Source organism: Dasypus novemcinctus, chromosome 3, assembly GCF_030445035.2.
Source record: "Dasypus novemcinctus isolate mDasNov1 chromosome 3, mDasNov1.1.hap2, whole genome shotgun sequence".
Lineage (NCBI taxonomy): Eukaryota > Metazoa > Chordata > Mammalia > Cingulata > Dasypodidae > Dasypus > Dasypus novemcinctus.
In genome coordinates this window covers 144298945-144317004 of record NC_080675.1, presented here as the reverse complement: position 1 = coordinate 144317004, position 18060 = coordinate 144298945, and the positions used below count along the sequence as shown (strand labels likewise).

At 39.7% G+C, this 18060-nt stretch overlaps 2 protein-coding genes across 4 annotated transcripts in view; both read right to left on the bottom strand.

Moving 5' to 3' along the window:
- Positions 1 to 4636: 4636 nt before the first annotated feature.
- On the bottom strand, positions 4637 to 7360 carry RPLP1 (ribosomal protein lateral stalk subunit P1). The gene is made up of 4 exons (XM_004451035.5): positions 7157 to 7360; positions 5910 to 5984; positions 4937 to 5054; positions 4637 to 4761 (listed from the first exon to the last, which is right to left on the bottom strand). Exons 1-4 carry the CDS (start codon positions 7226 to 7228, stop codon positions 4682 to 4684), a joined length of 345 nt encoding a protein of 114 aa, XP_004451092.1. The 5' UTR covers positions 7229 to 7360; the 3' UTR covers positions 4637 to 4681.
- A 4217-nt stretch (positions 7361 to 11577) lies between these two features.
- The window catches only part of KIF23 (kinesin family member 23), a 28134-nt gene continuing 21651 nt past the window's right edge, over positions 11578 to 18060 (bottom strand). For 2 of the 3 annotated variants that reach the window (XM_058294413.1, XM_058294415.2), the window contains 5 exons: positions 15422 to 15652; positions 14415 to 14497; positions 14172 to 14253; positions 13063 to 13133; positions 11578 to 12261 (listed from right to left, as the gene is read on the bottom strand). In XM_058294413.1, coding sequence (XP_058150396.1) covers positions 12246 to 12261; positions 13063 to 13133; positions 14172 to 14253; positions 14415 to 14497; positions 15422 to 15652 — 483 coding nt within the window. In that variant the 3' untranslated portion in view covers positions 11578 to 12245. The remainder of the gene's footprint in view (positions 12262 to 13062; positions 13134 to 14171; positions 14254 to 14414; positions 14498 to 15421; positions 15653 to 18060) is intronic. The other variant, XM_058294414.2, reaches the window with a different exon arrangement.

Below are 18060 nucleotides of genomic sequence, written 5' to 3'. Positions count from 1 at the left end.
CCCGTAAGGAGAGCCGCCCAGCGCGAAAGAAAGTGCAGCCTGCCCAGGAATGGTGCCGCACACATGGAGAGCTGATACAACAAGATGATGCAACAAAAAGAAACACAGATTCCCGTGCCGCTGACAACAGTAGCAGCAGACAAATAAGACGCAGCAAATAGACACAGAGAACAGACAACCGGGGTGGGGCGGGGGGAAGGGGAAAGAAATAAAATAAATCTTAAAAAAAAAAAAAAAAGAAGAGGTAGTACAGGGAGCTCTGAAAACATAGAGCTGGAGACTTAAGACGTAGACTGAGGTGGAATTCCTGAGGTCTGAAGGTGTTGGAATTAACTGAGGTAGGAGTCGATGGCCCAGAGGAAGGGAGGGAGGATACCATGTACAAAGGTCCCCAGGGTGAAAGATGCCTCCCAGAATGCATGTTTCTTATTTTAATTGGACATGATAATAGCACTCAAAATATACAAGAAAGATGAGGAATGGAAGCTTCAGCAAATTAAATCCTAGTAGAACTTTGGAGGGTTCTTGGAAACCCATAACTATTTGGACAATCCTTTTGAAAATGCCGGTAGTTCTGACCAAAGTGTTCCAGAAAATTGTTGGATCTGAACAGCCCAGGGTTGATTATACATGCTGTGCAGTGTCTGTGACTTGACTTTGAGGAGCACTTCCTTGCTGTGTTTCACAACTAAAAATAATAGTAATGCTCCCATTAAAGCAGTTCATGTGTGAGTCAAACTGAATTGTCCAGACATATTTGCAAAGGTGAGATAAGAGAGAAGTGCCTTGTAGTGACAGGGAAAAAAAAGACAAGGGCTGGTTACAAAAGCTCGTGTGTGGAGAGGAACCTGTGTCATAGTACAAGAAATGCTGGATTGAGACAACTCAAATTCCAGGCCCAGCTTTGCCCTGCACTAGCTGTGTGAACTTGGGCAAGGCACTCAACTCCTCTGGACAACTTTCTTAATATATAAAACCAGGTTAATGAAGGACTCCTGACAGGATAAAGTTTAGAATGAGAAGGCATGCGAAAGTTATTTCTAAACTATAAAGCAATACCTTACCCAAATCGATAATCCTTACTGGTGTTTAGACTTTCAAAGCCTGTTTTCTCATCTGTAACATGTGGATACCTTCCTCGGGGTTCTCCTCAAAATTAAATGAGATTATGAAAAAGGTACTTAGCACAGTGCCTGACACTTGGGAAGCACTCAGCAAATCCTAGGTGATATTATTGTACATATTAATAAAAGGACAAAGAACACTGGCTTTTAGTGGACACTGGGTAAGGTCAGGTTCACAGGAGTCTGAATTCTCTTTCTCCCTTCTAGTACAGTGGGTTTTCTTACTCTGCTCAAGCCTTTGTTCTTAAAATGTTCCCTTATGTTCTACTATCCCAACCCTTGGTCTCTTGGCTCTCCCTTCTAGGACCCTGAATGCCATTTAGAAAACCTGAATGAAGTGGTTTGGTGGAGGTGAGGGCAGGTTAGGAAGAAACTGGAGTTTTTGAAACTTAAGTATATACACGGGTGTGTTGCAGGCCTTGGCTGGTGTCAGGAGTGAGGTTCAAATGTGCAATGTGGGGGCTGGAGAGCAGCCCAGCGCGGGTCGCTGCTGGTGCCGCCCATGGTCACGACCTCTCTTCTTGACCTGAGGAGGAGTCAGACCTCCAGGCTGGTTTGCACTTGTCAGAGTCGGGGGTGAGGGGCTGTGCTTTGTAGACTGACAGGCCATCTGTGTGTTGGGGGCTAAACAAGTGAGCCAGTCTTTGAGAACAAATGGGTTAGGCTTTCAGGTCTGTTGTCCTCTTGAGTCACATACCAAGTTAAGGGAAACCCTGCTTCCCCTGAGAAAAGCTATTGTGGGCCTTGAGAGGGTGACCATGGTGGAGCCAGGGCAGGGGATTCCTTTAGGAGGCCCAACCTACACCTGGCTCACCTGATTCCCTCAGACATTTACTCTATGTGCTAACTCCAATTATGCAAGAGAGGACCAGACACATTTTATTTGCACCTGTAGTGATATGCCAAATTCTACTGCTGCATTATTATTTTGAACTTTCCTTTTAATTAAAATGTTTATCTTTTCCAAAAATGGCTTTAAAATTTCATGTGTGGTTCTCATGTTATCACTCTTCAGTTAAGGAAGAAAGATTCCAAGAATTAAAATTAAGACAGTAATAGGAACTTTGGCCTTTTACACATCACGCAACACATTCAGGGGCAATGTGGATTTTTGTGAAGTTGTAGTTCAAGGTGGTTGGGTACGGGGCACTTCTGTTCCTGCAGTTCTCTAGGACTTCAGGGAGCAAGCGCACTGAAGCCAGCCATACAGCCTTCCTTAGTCCTACTCCTGGCTTCCTGTTCATTTAGGATTAAGGGTGCGAGTAGTGCACCTAGGTATGCTTTCAGCCACCACTGGAGATGTGAACAGAATTTTCAGAGCAAAGAACAATTTAAATAAAGTAACAAGTATGCTTGGTGAAGTCATTAAGCTGCTGCCTGGTTGGGTTGGACTGGGGGGAGGTGGGGTTGCAGAGCCATGACCCAAGGATTCTGGGAGCCAGGGATTCAGTGCTGAAGTGTCAGGGGTGCTCCTCGGATCTTATGCAGAAGGGAAAAAACCTGTGTCCCGCGCAGCAGTGCTAGACACCATCACTTATCTGTTTATTCCTCAAAGCAGATATTATTCCCATTTTGCAAAGACCAAATCCAGGTTCAGGGGAACTAGGGAGGGTGGAACTGGGAGGACTTTTCTCAGTACCAAATGAATATAATGTTAGTATTTCTACATGTTATCGAGTCTCCTATTGACTTTTAAGTCATTTTTTGAAAGGTTTTTAGCTCTATTAGATTTTTACTATATTAAGATTTTTTTAAAGGCTGGGCCATCTACTAGGCCATGTTAACTCTTGGTCTTAAGTGAAATTTTAGTGGTAACTGTTATTAGTTTGGTGTGGATAACAAGACTTATGTAGAATTTTCAGCTTAACCACCTAGTTTTCAGCTCTTCTTTCCCTTATTAGTTTTCTCATTAACCCATTCAAAATGCCCCTCAGCCAAGTGAGGTGTTGGCATTCCCAGTCTTGGATCTTTGAGTGCACACTGTGTGAGCTCCTGTTCTCTTATAATGCACCAGAACCTGTGAGGTAGAACCATTATAGAGGAGTAAACGGAGGTAGGTGGGGAGACAGGAACGGGAATGTAAGGAGAGGTGCTGGTAACAGGCTTTGGTGTAAACTGTCAGATCCCATTTACTAGTTTGTATCCTGAGTTTCCCGTTCTCATCTGTGTGGCAGGTCATATGAAAAAGATGAGGATATACTTGAGAGCAGCAGGGCTGTACACAACACTCCACAATGGTCACTTTTACCTGTATGAAAACCCCTCAATTAGAACACTGACTGTAACATCCACGTATTCCCCATCACAAGCCCATTTAAGGTCCTCAACTGTTTACATCCTTTACTTTTTATTTCTATCAGGCAATGCACTATTAGCTCCTTTGAGCCTAATAAAAAATGGTAATACACTGTATGTAATCTACTGGGACATGGATTTTAAATCTAACCTTGTATTAAGAATTTCTCTGGTATTCGTAGCTGTAGTTTTCCATTGAGGATAATTTAGTGCCATTTATTTTCTAGCTGATGGGCATGCTGAGATTTTTTCCCCTACTTTAACAGTCCATATAAACAAGTGCCTTGGATATGAGCCTAGAGGTAGAAGGCTAGGTGACAGGGTTAAAGGCTCAATACTACAATATAATGCCAGTAATTTCCCCAAGTAGTTTTAAGATAATAAACTAAGCCATCCATTGATACATATGAACACTTAATAGGATCACTTTTTAACAAATCAATTCTCATGTTTGGGAAAACTGCTGTCCTGGGCCAGGGATCTAACAGGCATATACACTTCACAAGCTGGGTTAAGGAGCTTCCTCAGACAGCTCCTAAAAGGAAGGTGCAAGACCCAAAACAACTTTCACATAACCTCAGAGATCCCTTCTAGATACCCAGCTGAAGCTGAGCAATTTTAAACAAGCATACCAAGTAATTCTCATAAAATAGCCCTATACCCAAGACTGACAATAGGAGCTAGAAGGTCCTAGTCATTTAAATCTGAAACATTTCTTAAATGGAGACAGATGTAAAGGTAAGTCTCTGGTTCTACCTGGCACATTCCAAGTCCAAGAGTGTCCTGGCATTTTAGGAACCAATCTCCATTTCACGCTGTTAGTATGAATAAAAGTTATTAGTTTTTCAAATATACGTTTGAATTGGGGTTTCATCCACGTTAGGTAACTAAGGACTTTGCTGAGGGGCATACCAGCAACATTCTACCTCAGCTCCGCACAGCTCCGAAGTTCTTAGGAATAAACCCTGCAACCAAAAAGTTGTTGATACTCTGGAAAAGGCACCTGCTCAGATCCATCCTGTCCCTGGCCCCAGAATACAATCTTCAGAGCTATTGGGCACATTTTTAGTAAAGTGTCAAGGATGTTTATTATTTCCCACCTGGAAATCCAGCTGTGTATGGCAGTAGAAAAGAAAAGGATAAACCCACTGTTTGTTGTAGAGGTGATACCACTTTTGCAGTCCAAAATCCCCAAACTACTGGCAAGACCACAGCAAAAGAGTTCAGCTCTTTATTGAACATTTTAATTTTACAAAAGGAGTCTAGTCAAAAAGACCAAAGCCCATGTCATCATCCGATTCCTCAGATTCTTCTTTCTTTGCTTCCACTTTCTTCTCCTCCGCTTAAAAAAAAAAGGTAAAAAGGTAGGGAAGAGTCAAAAACCACATCTATGCATTCCCTCAGCACCACCCAACCATGCTTTAGGTAGTAAATTAAGTAAATTAAGACTGATCTTTCCTGTAGAACTATTTTTAATTCCCGCCTTCCTTCCACACAATAAACTTAAAGCTTCCTACCTGGGGCAGCAGTGGTGGTGGGGGCAGGACCTCCTGCTGGTGCCGCACCTGCTGCTGGGGCAGGTCCACCAGCCCCTACATTGCAGATAAGGCTCCCAATGCTGATGTTGGCCAGGGCCTGCAACACACATGCATGCTCAAGTAAGTGCTCAGCTATTTCTCTTGGATCTCTCAATTAGCCCCAATAATCCGGTCCCAACATTCTTCTGTGCTGGAGTTGCCTGTCCAGCAGTGATGAAGTTGGTTTGATTATCATCAAGGCTGACATTTCCTTGCTGATAATTAAGGCTCAGACTAGGGCAGTCTAAATGTTTTATGAAAATCTGCCAAATGAATTCCTTCCCTTTTTAAATGAAGAAATGGGTCCAAAATAAAACTGTAAACTTGATGGTAAGGAACTTTCCTCTGCCTCTTTTGTTGTGTCACCTTGCTGTGCCAACTGTGGGCTTGGTCCAGCTTGCCTTCACCAGGAGGTCCCAGGAAACGAACCCTAGACCTCCCATAAAGTAGACAAGAGCCCAATCGCTTGAGCCACATCCACTTCTCTCCTGATGACATGGGTATCGTTTAAATGTTTCAAAGCCCTTCAGGGAACCCAATGAGTCAAGGGTTATTAATAGCTTCAGCTGCCAGATATTAAGTAACCTGTACACTGGCAAGTAGCCAGTGCCAAAGCTCCCTGGGCAGGAGCCCTGTCTTCATCAGTCGACTATATTCCCAAAGTACAATAAGGGGTCAATAGAAGGTCAAGGAACTCAATTTCCATTAAACCAGAGTTAGACTGAAGGTACACAAAGCATGACAAACTGAAACCTCAGTATCATCCAGATACAAATGCAATATACTACTTATGTTTAAGGAGGTCCAATGAAATATGGGGCCTTCTGGCACTTGCTTGACGGCACTTCAAATGTATGCACATGCCCTAATAAGTCAGCAGAAACGTCTTCCCAACTTCCCACCATCACCTTACCTTTGCAAACAAGCCAGGCCAGAAAGGTTCAACATTTACACCAGCTGCTTTAATGAGGGCATTGATCTTATCCTCCTAGAACAAACAAAATGCCAATCCATCAAAAAGTTCAACATCTCCACAAACACTGCAAATTAAAAGCAAATCCAGGCAAAGTACTACATATTGTATGATTCCATTTACATAACATGTAAATATAAATCAATTTATAAAGATGAAAGGGGATTGAGGGCGATGTAGGTCTGAGGAAGGAATCCTAAGGAATGTAGTCTTTGGAGTAATTAAATTGTTCTAAAATTTTTGAGGTGATCAATGTACAGCAGTGTGAATATACTGAAAGCCACTGATTATCCACTTTGGATAGAATAGCTAGAAACAGCAGCTATGTTCAGTGGGGGAAGCACAGAGATTGAGAGGTGAGGAATTGTCTTATTTTATTACTGAAATAATGAAAATGCTCTAAGAATGATTTAAACGATGAACACATAACTGTTATTATAGCAAATCCATTTTACACTTTAGATAAACTGTATGCTTTATTGATGTGTATTAATAAAATTGAATTTTTTTTTAAAAAAAGCAAATCATAAAAATGTGTACAGATCCATGTTTATCCAATTCAGATACTCCATCTGTATTGTATGTAGGCAAATTTAATAATACCATGTCTTACACTCTACTCATGAGCAAAAGAAATGCATTTGCTCTTGGACCAAGTGCACTTTGCAAAGGGATGAGTTCATCACTGTCATTTAACAGGCTGGAACAAGTAACTGGCCCAAATAACGCACCTTTTGTACGTTAGGAGAAACAAGGCGAAGGTGACACGCTCAAGTTCTTTTCCTCCACACCACGCTGCCTCGCCCCACAAGGCCTATCACACTGGACCAAAAGAATTCAAGGCAATTGATGTTTTGCAATGACCCCATAAAGAAGATAGGAATAAAATAAATGCGGATTGGGATGCTAAGCTCTAAGGATAAGTTTTTCTAAACTAAGTTTCCAACAGCCAGAGTACACAGCCAGAAGCGCAACACTCCGGGGACTGACACGTGGTCCTCGGGCCCTCGCCCCTCGTACCCCGCTCCACCCGACCGGCTTCCGGCCCGCTCCCAAGACGCCTGGGGTGTCCGCAACCGCAGTTCAGGCCGGAAAGGCCAGGTCTGACCCGCCTGGAGGACTCGAAGGTGGAGAGCGGGTTCACAGTGGGCAGGTCGCACACGCGGCCGCCTGGGGTCCGTACTCACCGTTACTGTGACTTCATCGTCGTGGAGTATGAGGGCCGAGTAGATGCAGGCAAGCTCGGAGACGGAGGCCATTGTGCGGGCGAGTGCCGGGCGCGGTGCTAGTCGCCGGATGAAGTGAGGGCCTCACCCCAACGCAGCCTTAGCTTCCTCGGAAGAACCGAGCACCTTAGCGGCAGCTGAGGAAAGGGGCTGAGGCGCCTGCGCGCAGCCTCTTATACTAGCCAAACAGACCAATCGCCGCCCGCGTCTGGCGGAAGAGGCGGGGCCAGAACCGACGCGCTCGGCTCGAGGCGCCTGCGCGCGGCTTGAGGCGCCTGCGCACTACCTGTGACGCGTTCGTTGCTCTTTCACTGCTGGTGAAAGCGATTTCGCTTGATCTGGGTAAAAAACAGGGCTTGTGAACATTGAAAATATTTTTAGGGAAAAGTTACCTGGGTAAATGGGTCTCGTTCCCATTGTTTCGATGGACCGCTTGACTTGGCGGGAGCTCGGCTGTAAGCCGAATAGAGTCATGAGACACTATTCAAAATCTACGCCGCGGCCTCCCCTAGCAGGCGGCGACAGGTTGGGGACCCCATGCTTAGTGCAGTGTCTAGGATATAATAAGTAAACGAAGGAGGAACGGAGAAACAGCGTTATGATAGTAGTAGCGGCTGAGTGCCTATGTCCCAGGCAAGTGAGTCACACCGTACAAGGATTCGTGTAATTCTCACGCAATGTAGGAAGTAGGTACTATTTATCTCCGTTTTGCCATGGCAAAACTAAGGCGTGGACCCCGTAACGAGCCAGGATTACAGTTATTGGGCAGTATAACTGGATTTGGAATCTGAATGCTTTAATTTCAGCGTCGTTTGCTTGAGTGGGGAGGGCTGGGTTTTGAGATTGTGGCTAAATTTTGTCTTCACCCTTATTTTTTATATTTCAAATTTTCTACAACTGGCATGCATTAAATACTATATGATCTGAAACCTAATTTTAAATCCTACCATCAAAAATGGTAATCTTTACATTTCGTGGACTATTTCTCTATTGAAATTTACCTAGTTTCCTGGAAGGATGATTCAAGTATTAAGGCAACCGGCTCTAATCAGTGCCTTTATCACATAATCATCTCCAACCAAACTTTTCCTTCGGAATCCTTAGGGTTCCACTTGGGCCAGTCTTAAGCACAAACCTAAACACATTTTAAATTAAAAATTGAATTAAAAACAAAAGAGGTGCATGACCATTATTTTTTTAATTACAAAACTTTATGGAACAATATAAAAGGTAACCAAAATAGTGAGATGCCTTGTTCACAGACAAGATTCACTGTCTTCAAGTGGGAAATTCTAAATTAGGTAATTTCCATCAAAATTTCATTAGCGTTTTCAATGGAATTTCACAAACTGACTCTAAATATTAAATGGAAGGATAAAAGGCCAGTAGTTGTTAAGACAATTTTTTAAAGTAATAAGGGGAGATTTAGGTTCCATGAGGGCACCAACTTTAGTTTGCCACTGTATTTATTCCTTGTGCCTACAGTGGTGCCCTGGCATAGAAAATAGTCCATATAAATATATAATGAATTGAATGTATGGCATTGTCATGCAAATAGATGAACAGAACAGTGAACCCAGAAATATACTCTCATACATTTGGGAGCTTAGTTATGTAATCTGGGAGAAGGGATGATCTTTTCAAAAGAATGGTACTGTAACAATTGGTTTCTTATCCATATGGAGCTGGGGTGGGGAAAGTCTTTAATTCCTTCCTCACACTATAGATACATAATGTGAAAAGCAAAACTCTAGAAGTTTTAGAAGAAAATATAGAAGAATATTAAGACATCAGGGTATAGAAAAACTTCTTAGGACACAAACATAAAGGAAAAGATTGATAAATTTGATTACATCAAAAGTTAAAACTGTAAGACAAAAAGATACCATAACCAAAGTTTCAGAAATTTTCACAACCAAGAGAAGCCTAACGAGACAAAATGACTAGATATAATTTGATATTCTGGATGGGATCCTGGAACAGAAAAGTTCATTTGGTAAGAAGTAAGGAAATCTGAATACAGTATGGATTTTAATTAATAATAATGTATCAGTACTGGCTCATTAATTGGAACAAATATATCACCAATATAAGATGTTAATAGGGGAAATTAGGTGCAGAATATGGGAACTCTACCATCTTCACAATTTTTCAGTGAATCCCAATGAGTTCTAAAAATTTTTTTTTACAAAAAAGATAACCATAAAAAGTGAAAAGACCCCACAGATTGGGAGAAAATATGAAGTCCCAAATATCCAAAGAATATATAAAGTTCTATAAACCAATGAGAAGAAATACTACCAACTAGTTAAATAACAAAGATACAAGCAGATAATTCAAAGGAAGAAGTTAGAATGGCTAGGTAACTCAGGAAAAGAGACTCCCACTCACTACTAACAATCAGGAAATTCAAATGCAATCTTCAAGTGTAGGATAGAATGTGAGGAAATGTAAGAATACGTGAGAAGAGTAGAAATGTGAATTGATGGGAAGCAGATTTGGCCCAACAGATAGGGTGTCTGCCTACCACATGAGAGGTCCAAGGTTCAAACCCAGGGCCTCCTGACCCGTGTGATGAGCTGGCCCACACGCGTGCTGATGCAGGCAAGGAGTGAGTGCCATGCCACTCAGGGGTGTCCCCTACGTAGGGGAGCCCCATGCACAAGGAGTGCGCCCCCATAAGGAGAGCTGCCCAGCACGAAAAAAGTGCAGCCTGCCCAGGAATGGCACCACACACACGAGGAGCTGATGCAGCAAGATAACACAATAAAAAGACACACATTACAGGTGCTGCTGACAAGAATATGCAAGTGGATACAGAAGAACACACCGCAAATGGACAGAGAGCAGACAACTGGGGGGGGGGGGGAAGGGGAGGGGAGGGGAGGGGAGGGAGAGAGAAATAAATAAATCTTTAAAGAAAATGTAAATTGGCAAAATCTGGTAAAAAAAATCCAGAGCCTAAATCCAGCAATTTCCTTCTGATTCTACCCTAGAGAAATGTGCACAAAGTCCAAATACAAGATTATTCCCTGCAGCACTATGGAAAATTGGAAATACTCCCTGCTGTGTGTAGGGACATGGGCTAGCATAAAGCAGTAAACATGATGAGCTATGGATAAGTCTCAAAACCAAGGTTGAATGAAAAAAGGCAAATTGCACAAGAAATCCAGTTAGTTCTGGCTACATTCCTATGGGACCTACAAAGAAGTACTTTTCTTCTCTGGACCTGTTTCCTCTTCTGTGTGGTACAAATAACTATTCTGCCCCTGGGTTGTAAAGATCATATCAGAGAATAATTACCGAAAATTTGGAAACCAAAACACTAAGTTATAATGATCTCAAAGACAATCCTGTTTTGTAAAATACCAGAAATTATCAACTAAAACTAGGGCTAAGAAAATATTAAACTATAGGTACAGCAGAGGACTTAAGAGCTTTGATGTCAGGCTTGAGCTTATGTATCAGCTTCATCATTTAGGATCTAGAGGTCGTTGAGCAAACCATAACTTTTTCAATCTCTTCATCTCTCAATTAGAGATAACACCTTTACAGGGTACCAGACATACAGTAAGCACTCAACCACAGCTGTTCTTCGTATCTATTTAAGAGAACTATCTAAGCAAAGCATCAATTGCCCATGCATTTCCTTTTATTTTTTGTGGTCCCAGAACTTAGGGGATTCAACATACTGTGACTTAAGATAAATTCCACTACCCCAGCATCCCCTATCGTAGTAAAAACTTCCCATCTACTATTTATTTTCAAAAGAACAAGCAATATGCCATTTTAAAAATTACAAAATAGTCAAGAATCAGATTAAATCCTATAGCACCTACTGAAACAGGAATTAACCTTTACAGTGGTAGTCTGAAGAATTCTAAAATCACATCTGTAAATATCACATTGCATACTACTACTATACTATTAATGAAAAAAATAAATGGAGTTTGCTTTTACTTAAAAATTTTTAATGTAAAAGTTTTTCATCTTTTAGTCAGGACTAATATACTTTTTCCATTAATAGAAAAAGATTAAACTATCATTTTTGTAAAAAAAATTCACCTTCAAAAGAAATCCACATTTAATCAGAGAAATGTATGTTCACTGGTACAAAACTGGATATTTTAAGATGCTTTTCAATCGTACTTCTAAATTGTTTTCCCAAAACCATCTTTTTTGTTTGGATGTCTATAAGAGTGTACTTAATATGTATATACTGTAGTTACCACACACAAAGCAAATTGTCCATTTACCATCAGATTACTTTATATTTTCTAGAGTTTTCTTTTCATTCATCCCACAAATATTGTGAGCTAAATAAAAGCAAGACACTATGCTAGATGCTGGAGTCTGTACTGAATGACCATCACACAATCTAGTATTTTCTTAATGCTTTTTATTTCAACTTTTTTATATACCTAAATATCAGAAAATGAATATATACATACAAAATTCCAAACAAATAACTTCCTAAAATGGTTTGATGATTGGTCAGTCACTGACAAGTTCATTTTAAAAGTCTGAATTGTCAAATATGTCTAAAGTGCATTCTTGCAGCTAATCAATAGCAGCATTTGTTTTGTTCATAAAACCTTAAAGAAGTATTCAGACCAGAGCTGGAAAAGTCTCTCTCTCTTTACACTCTCTCTCTCTCTCTCTCACACACACACACACACACAGTGTAAATCTAGATATAGTCTTCCGTAATCACCCAAGACAAAAACTTGCATGAATTAGTTTATAAGTAACAAGAAATACACCAGAAAACAGCATTATAAAAAAGTTCATACAGCAATAAGGAAAGAGGGTCTCTCTCTGCTATTAATATTAAATATGGCAAGGCATAGAATATTAAAAGTCTGTTGCATACTAGATTTCTTTGGAACCATAGGGAAGCTTTGATCCAGGCCAGTGTATGATGTATCTAAGATCTGTGATGTTCAACAAAGCTGGAGTTCTACACGATGACTCAGAGTGCTTCTGGCATGGCTTTGAAGAAATTATCAAACCAATGAAAATATTCTTTTGTTACTCGAACTGTGTCAACTCATGGCTTCTTGCGCCTAAAATATAAAAACCAGCTTTTAGGACTTGAATTTCAATTAGTGACATCCATAGCAACTGAATCTTCTCTAAGAAGAATCCATGTTTTATCATGGGAAAACTGAAGTCCTTTGGAGAAACCAAGCAACTTCTATAAAATATGCTTATCTACAATTAAATTTAGAAATCAGGACTTCCTCTTTGTCTATCCCATTGCAATGCTCTTTCAAATGGCCCAAAATGGACACATGGGCTTGTACAGATGGATACTTGAAAAGGGATTTTACTTACTAATATATAGAAAAAGAATAGGCCAAGCACCTGAGTATATTTAACTGGGGGGGGTGGGGGGGGGGTGGGGCGGGGGGGAGAACAGAGGGACAGCAGAGTGTAATTCCTTTCCTGACCATAAATCCTACCATTCAGGTTTATTTTATTGAACATTTATTGCTCTGACAAGACCAAGAGGCAAGTCCAAGAGCTCTCATCCTGGACTAACGCCTTTAGCCTTCCCTCCTTATAGGCAATCTCAGTTCAGCCTCTGAAAGCTTTATGAACGTTGGCAAAAATGAACAGTAGCAAATAATTTTCGATAAACTTCTGTTGTAGGAGTTCTAATTGCTCTTATCAAGCCTTCTGAAGTTCTCTGCACTCCTGCTGCCAACTGCAATCTGCCAGTAGGGCCCAGATATTTCAAGGGATAAACAAAAATCACATTATTTCCTCTTAAAAACAAGCGTATGGTAGGGAAAAGGACAGTGGTAGACATACTAGAGAGGGGACAACATACACAGCAAGGCCCCAATATAGTCAGTGCTCACTTGGGTTGTGCATGGTGCTGATATCCAGGTCCCAGTTGAGATCCAGCTCTCATCTCCACAGCCACAGAACACTGACAGGAAAAATACAGAAAAGGAAAAGATCAGTGCTTCTCAGCAGTCTATAAAACAATATTATTTAGAAAATAGGCTCAACCCAAGATGAAATCCAACACTACTTTCCAGTTCAGTGATGATACCTATGTCAAAATACCAGATACCTGCAATTTATTACTGACATAGGCACAAACAATGGGGGCCAGTCATCCACGTAACTTCCCTCATTAGTGACCAGGGCTAGGACCTGGTTTCCTGACCCCACCTTCCCTTGCTCTTTCCCTATGAGTCTCTTAGCAGGAACAACATAGCTAGCAAGGGAATTCCTGATAGGCAGCTTCTGAGAAGATTCCTATCGATGTGATGTGAATTCTTTTTATTTTAGAGTGACACTCTCTGGCTCAATTCCTGGGCCCTGGCCTTCTGCACTGAAGGGGCTTTGAATGGAAGAGCTGCATTAAGACCTAAACAAGGGTGGCGGACTTGGCCCAGTGGTTAGGGCGTCCGTCTACCACATGGGAGGTCAGCAGTTCAAACCCCGGGCCTCCTTGACCCATGTGGAGCTGGCCCATGCACAGTGCTGATGCACGCAAGGAGTGCCCTGCCACGCAGGGGTGTCCCCAGCGTAGGGGAGCCCCACGCGCAAGTGCGCCCCATAAGGAGAGCGGCCCAGCGCGAAAGTGCAGCCTGACCAGGAATGGTGCTGCACACACAGAGAGCTGACACAAGATGACGCAACAAAGGGAAACACAGATTCCCATGCCGCTGATGACAATAGAAGCAGACAGAGAAGACCCAGCAGGTGGACACAGAGAACAGACAACCGGGGTAGGGGGGAGGGAAGGGGAGAGAAATAAATAAATCTTTAAAAAAAAAAAAAAAAAGACCTAAACAAACACCATTGCAGGTTTGCTATTAAGAGGCATACAGGCTTTACTGGCAAAATGAGATGAAACCTCAGCTTCTTCAAGGAGCAAAGTCACAGCTGTGGGGTCTAAAATATGACACCCCTAACTTTTGATTAAGCAGACAAATATTTAATTTTTCACTCCTACCCTTGTTTCTACATCTGTCCAGTCACACTCTGTACCATCTGGCTGAGCAGGTGCTACTGTGGAAGATCTTCGTTTCCGACTACTAAAAAAGGGGAAACAGGAAGCAAGAATTATTTTTGCATCTAAAAAGAGGAAAAATATTAGAAATATCATCTATACTCCTTCAGAGAATTAGTGATAGAGTTTACAGGATCTTTTCCTCAAAAATAAACATTTACAGAGACATCTTTGATGATCACTCACCCATTTGGTGATTCTTGCTTTAAAGTCTCAATATCAGTAAACTGAACAGATTGTCCACCACCCCTTGTTTTATAAACATCACCCTAAAGTCAAGAGAAAAGGTCAGTGTTACACTTTTATAAATCCAAATGATAAAACACATATATAGCATATTTCAAATTGATGTCAAGATTCTACTGTTTTATGGAAACTCCTACCCACAAAGCCATATGGTGTCTGGGACTGATGAGTCTATACTATTACAATACTTTAAACATTTCAGTACTTATCTCACTAAACAAAAGAAGTCCAATACAATATAATCAGTAACATTCATAATTGCAAAACAAAAAAAGTCAACTTATAATTTAAAAACTAAACTGCACAAAGGATCAAGAAATCCACTAAAAGTTTCTAAATATATTAAGGCTTTGTACTTTATTCTCCGGGTGTACTCCCCCCCGCCATATTCCAATTGCAATATGGTCTTATTTTTACTATCCTGTAAATTGAATATGAAATGAAAAGCTTTTGTTTTGTTTTGTTTAGTCTTGTCCTTTATTTCTCTGATTACTCATTAACTCTGCTCAAAAGAAAATCCTTCTACATGAAGGCAAGTCTCCTCCTGGGACATGGCATTGATGGTTCAGTACATAAGTAATGTCAATAGGTCAGATTTTAATGTGGGCTTTTTTATCTTAAACCAATAGCAAACTTAAGAATTCTTTGTTTAGGTTTACTTTTTAAGAGGTTAAAACCAAATACACATTAATTAAAGAACCAGGACATTATATACTTGGAGTTCCTCTAACAAACCTGAGATCAAGCCTCATACAGAAGAAAACAGTAGATTTAGCCCCCAAGTTTAAAAGATTCACAACCTAAGCAGTTACTTTATAATAGTTTGCTGCTAACAAAAAGAACATATCAGCCATTTATGTTCCAGTTGACACTGCCTATGTGGCATTAAAGGATGTTGTTAGGTTGGCTTTTTATGTATTTTTTTTTCTCCTGTATAAAAATTTTACCTTAATTAGTTTAGTTTCAATCTCCCCATCAGAGGCTAGTTCCTGGTGGGTCAGCATGTACTTCTCACACTTAGCTAGTGCCTTTTCATTTGCAACAGAGACTGTGATGGCATGAGGGACATGTGGCTGCATGACTGTTTCAGTTTGCACATTAGAGGCAGGCTTATGATCTACCCATCTGTCTCCTGCAGAGCGTGATCGTCTGTGTCGGAGACGAATTGGTGGTGCGTTCTGATCAGATTGAAAGAGGAATCAAGAAACAAGCATAACCCAGAATTAATTTAAGGGTATTATTAGAAGTGCAGCAGGTTTGGCTATATTAATTGACAACAATATCAAAACAAACGCAGGAACCTTTTCAAAAGCTAAATACATTACTCAAGTAATTTAAATGTTCTTTTTGTATTTAAACACAAAACCAACAAACTACTTTTAATACCAGTTTATATACTTTTTCTCTACCAAGGAACTTCCCTTTCAACAAAGAATGGAAGAAAAAATTCTGGTAATGCTGTTAGTCTTTCCTACTTAGCTGGTGTTCAGGACAAATAATTCATTTTGCATCCTTAGTGAAAAACTAACATTTGCACCTGCAACTGTGAGGTTATTTATTAAGTACACAACTCTTTTACAAGTGTCAATAAGATCAATAAAAACCCTAAGCCTATATCACAGGCCTCTAAGCAAAAGAGGCATTGACCCCTTTATATGAAAACGGGCAAAAAGTAGAAGTTGATTAAGCCGTATATAGTACAAAATATTAAACAGCATAAGATATAATAACCAGATATACAAAAAAGTAAAAGGATAAAGTACTTCTGAACATTTATAGTTAAATCACACAGAACTTCATGAAAAGGTCAAGATATAATAATGGCTAAAATATACCAACTAGTTTTTTTCCCCAAACATTTCATCAAGGATTCAAGAACCTTGAAAATAGTGTCAACCAGTCTCTAACATACAATAGAAAACTAAATGCTTCCAGTCAAAAGTAATGTAAATCTGGGACATTTAAATATACAGTATGTTCACCCTAAGAAAAAAATATTTCATATCCAGTTCCTAGTTAATAATTTGAAGCAACTAGTTATCTTTGAAATTTTGTGACCATCTTGTTTATAAAACAAAGTAAATGAAAAAGTCTGTCACAGGCCAAATTCTTCAAAGCTGGTCAAATATCAAGATGCCAATTCCAAAATGCCTATCTGGAGCACTCTTCCCTACATTAATTACAAGAAACAAATGAAGCACCAAGGAAAGCACAAACCATCAAACTATAAAACATGGCTAAGAGTTTGCCCCTAACAACTTTCCATGCTTAAAATGGTTAAATTAAAATTGAACAAAAAAGGAAGTCTGGCTCTTATGATTACCATTTAGCACAAGTGACAGTCTTCTTCAACACATCTAGCAATACTTTCTGAGGCAAGCTTTGGAAAGATGGTAGTCCTTACAACCTACTAGAATTTATGAAATATTTAGTCCCACTGATATTTTTACCAAAAAAATCTAAATGCATAGATAGTAGCCTTACAGTAACTTTTCTGCTGCACTTCTAAAGAGATTTTTATTTCTCATGATAAAAGATCTCCAGTAAATCCTCTTAAATATTTCATAGCCAAATTAGACGTTACAATAGTGTTGGCCAGGCATAAGCAGGCCTCGAATAATTTTCAATCTATAAACTTTCATGAAATAAAGGGATTTACTAGAGTTGATCAGAAAGACCACTCACCATAATTTGTTCCCTAAAAAGGTATATTAAGGCAAAAGCTGCTAAGTTCAGTACTTAAAAAATTTTTTTGTGGGCCAACTAAAGGATCATTTGTCCGCAATCATAAAAATACACAATAAAAAAATCTAAAATATTTACCGTAAGATTAATTAGAAGAAAAGCTCTAAACGGGCTCTATTAAGATTTTTCTAAATGTAAACCCACAATATTACTTGACCCATTTATCTAGACCCAAAGGAAAATTTCACCTTAATCCCCAAGAATAAAAATATTAAAATTATTATGTTTAAATACACTTGATGAATGAGGCACAGCCCTCATATATTGAGATGAAGGCACTGAAGCCTTCATTTACTGAGCATTCAAACCTTCAATAGTTACAAAACTATTGGCCTTGTCTCTTCAAAAGTCAATGTCAAGAAAATTTAAAAAAAAAACAAAACTATTTTACATTAAGAGGTTAAAGAAACATAATAAATCAAATGTAATGTAATGCATGCACCTTGATGGATCATATATGAAATTTCTGGGTCAAGTGGGAAAATGTAAGGACTATATATTAGAGGATATTTATTGAATTAATGCTAACTTTCTTAGGTGTGGCAAGGATGGTGGTTGTGTAGGAAAATGACCTTTATCTTAGAAAATAGATAATAAACAATTTAGGGATTAAGTGTCACTTTGCAAAGATTCACAAAATATTTACATCTATTAGAGCAACAATTGGCAAATCTAAGTGAGGGGAAATAGATGTTATGTACTATTCTTTTCATTTTCTGCAGGTTTGAAATTTTCCAAAATAAAACTTTGGGAAAACAATTAAAAAGAACATTTAAAAGTAGAAAAAAATTAATTTGGGGAAAGGGAGTCAAAAGAAAAAAAATGGAATATGTACTCTACA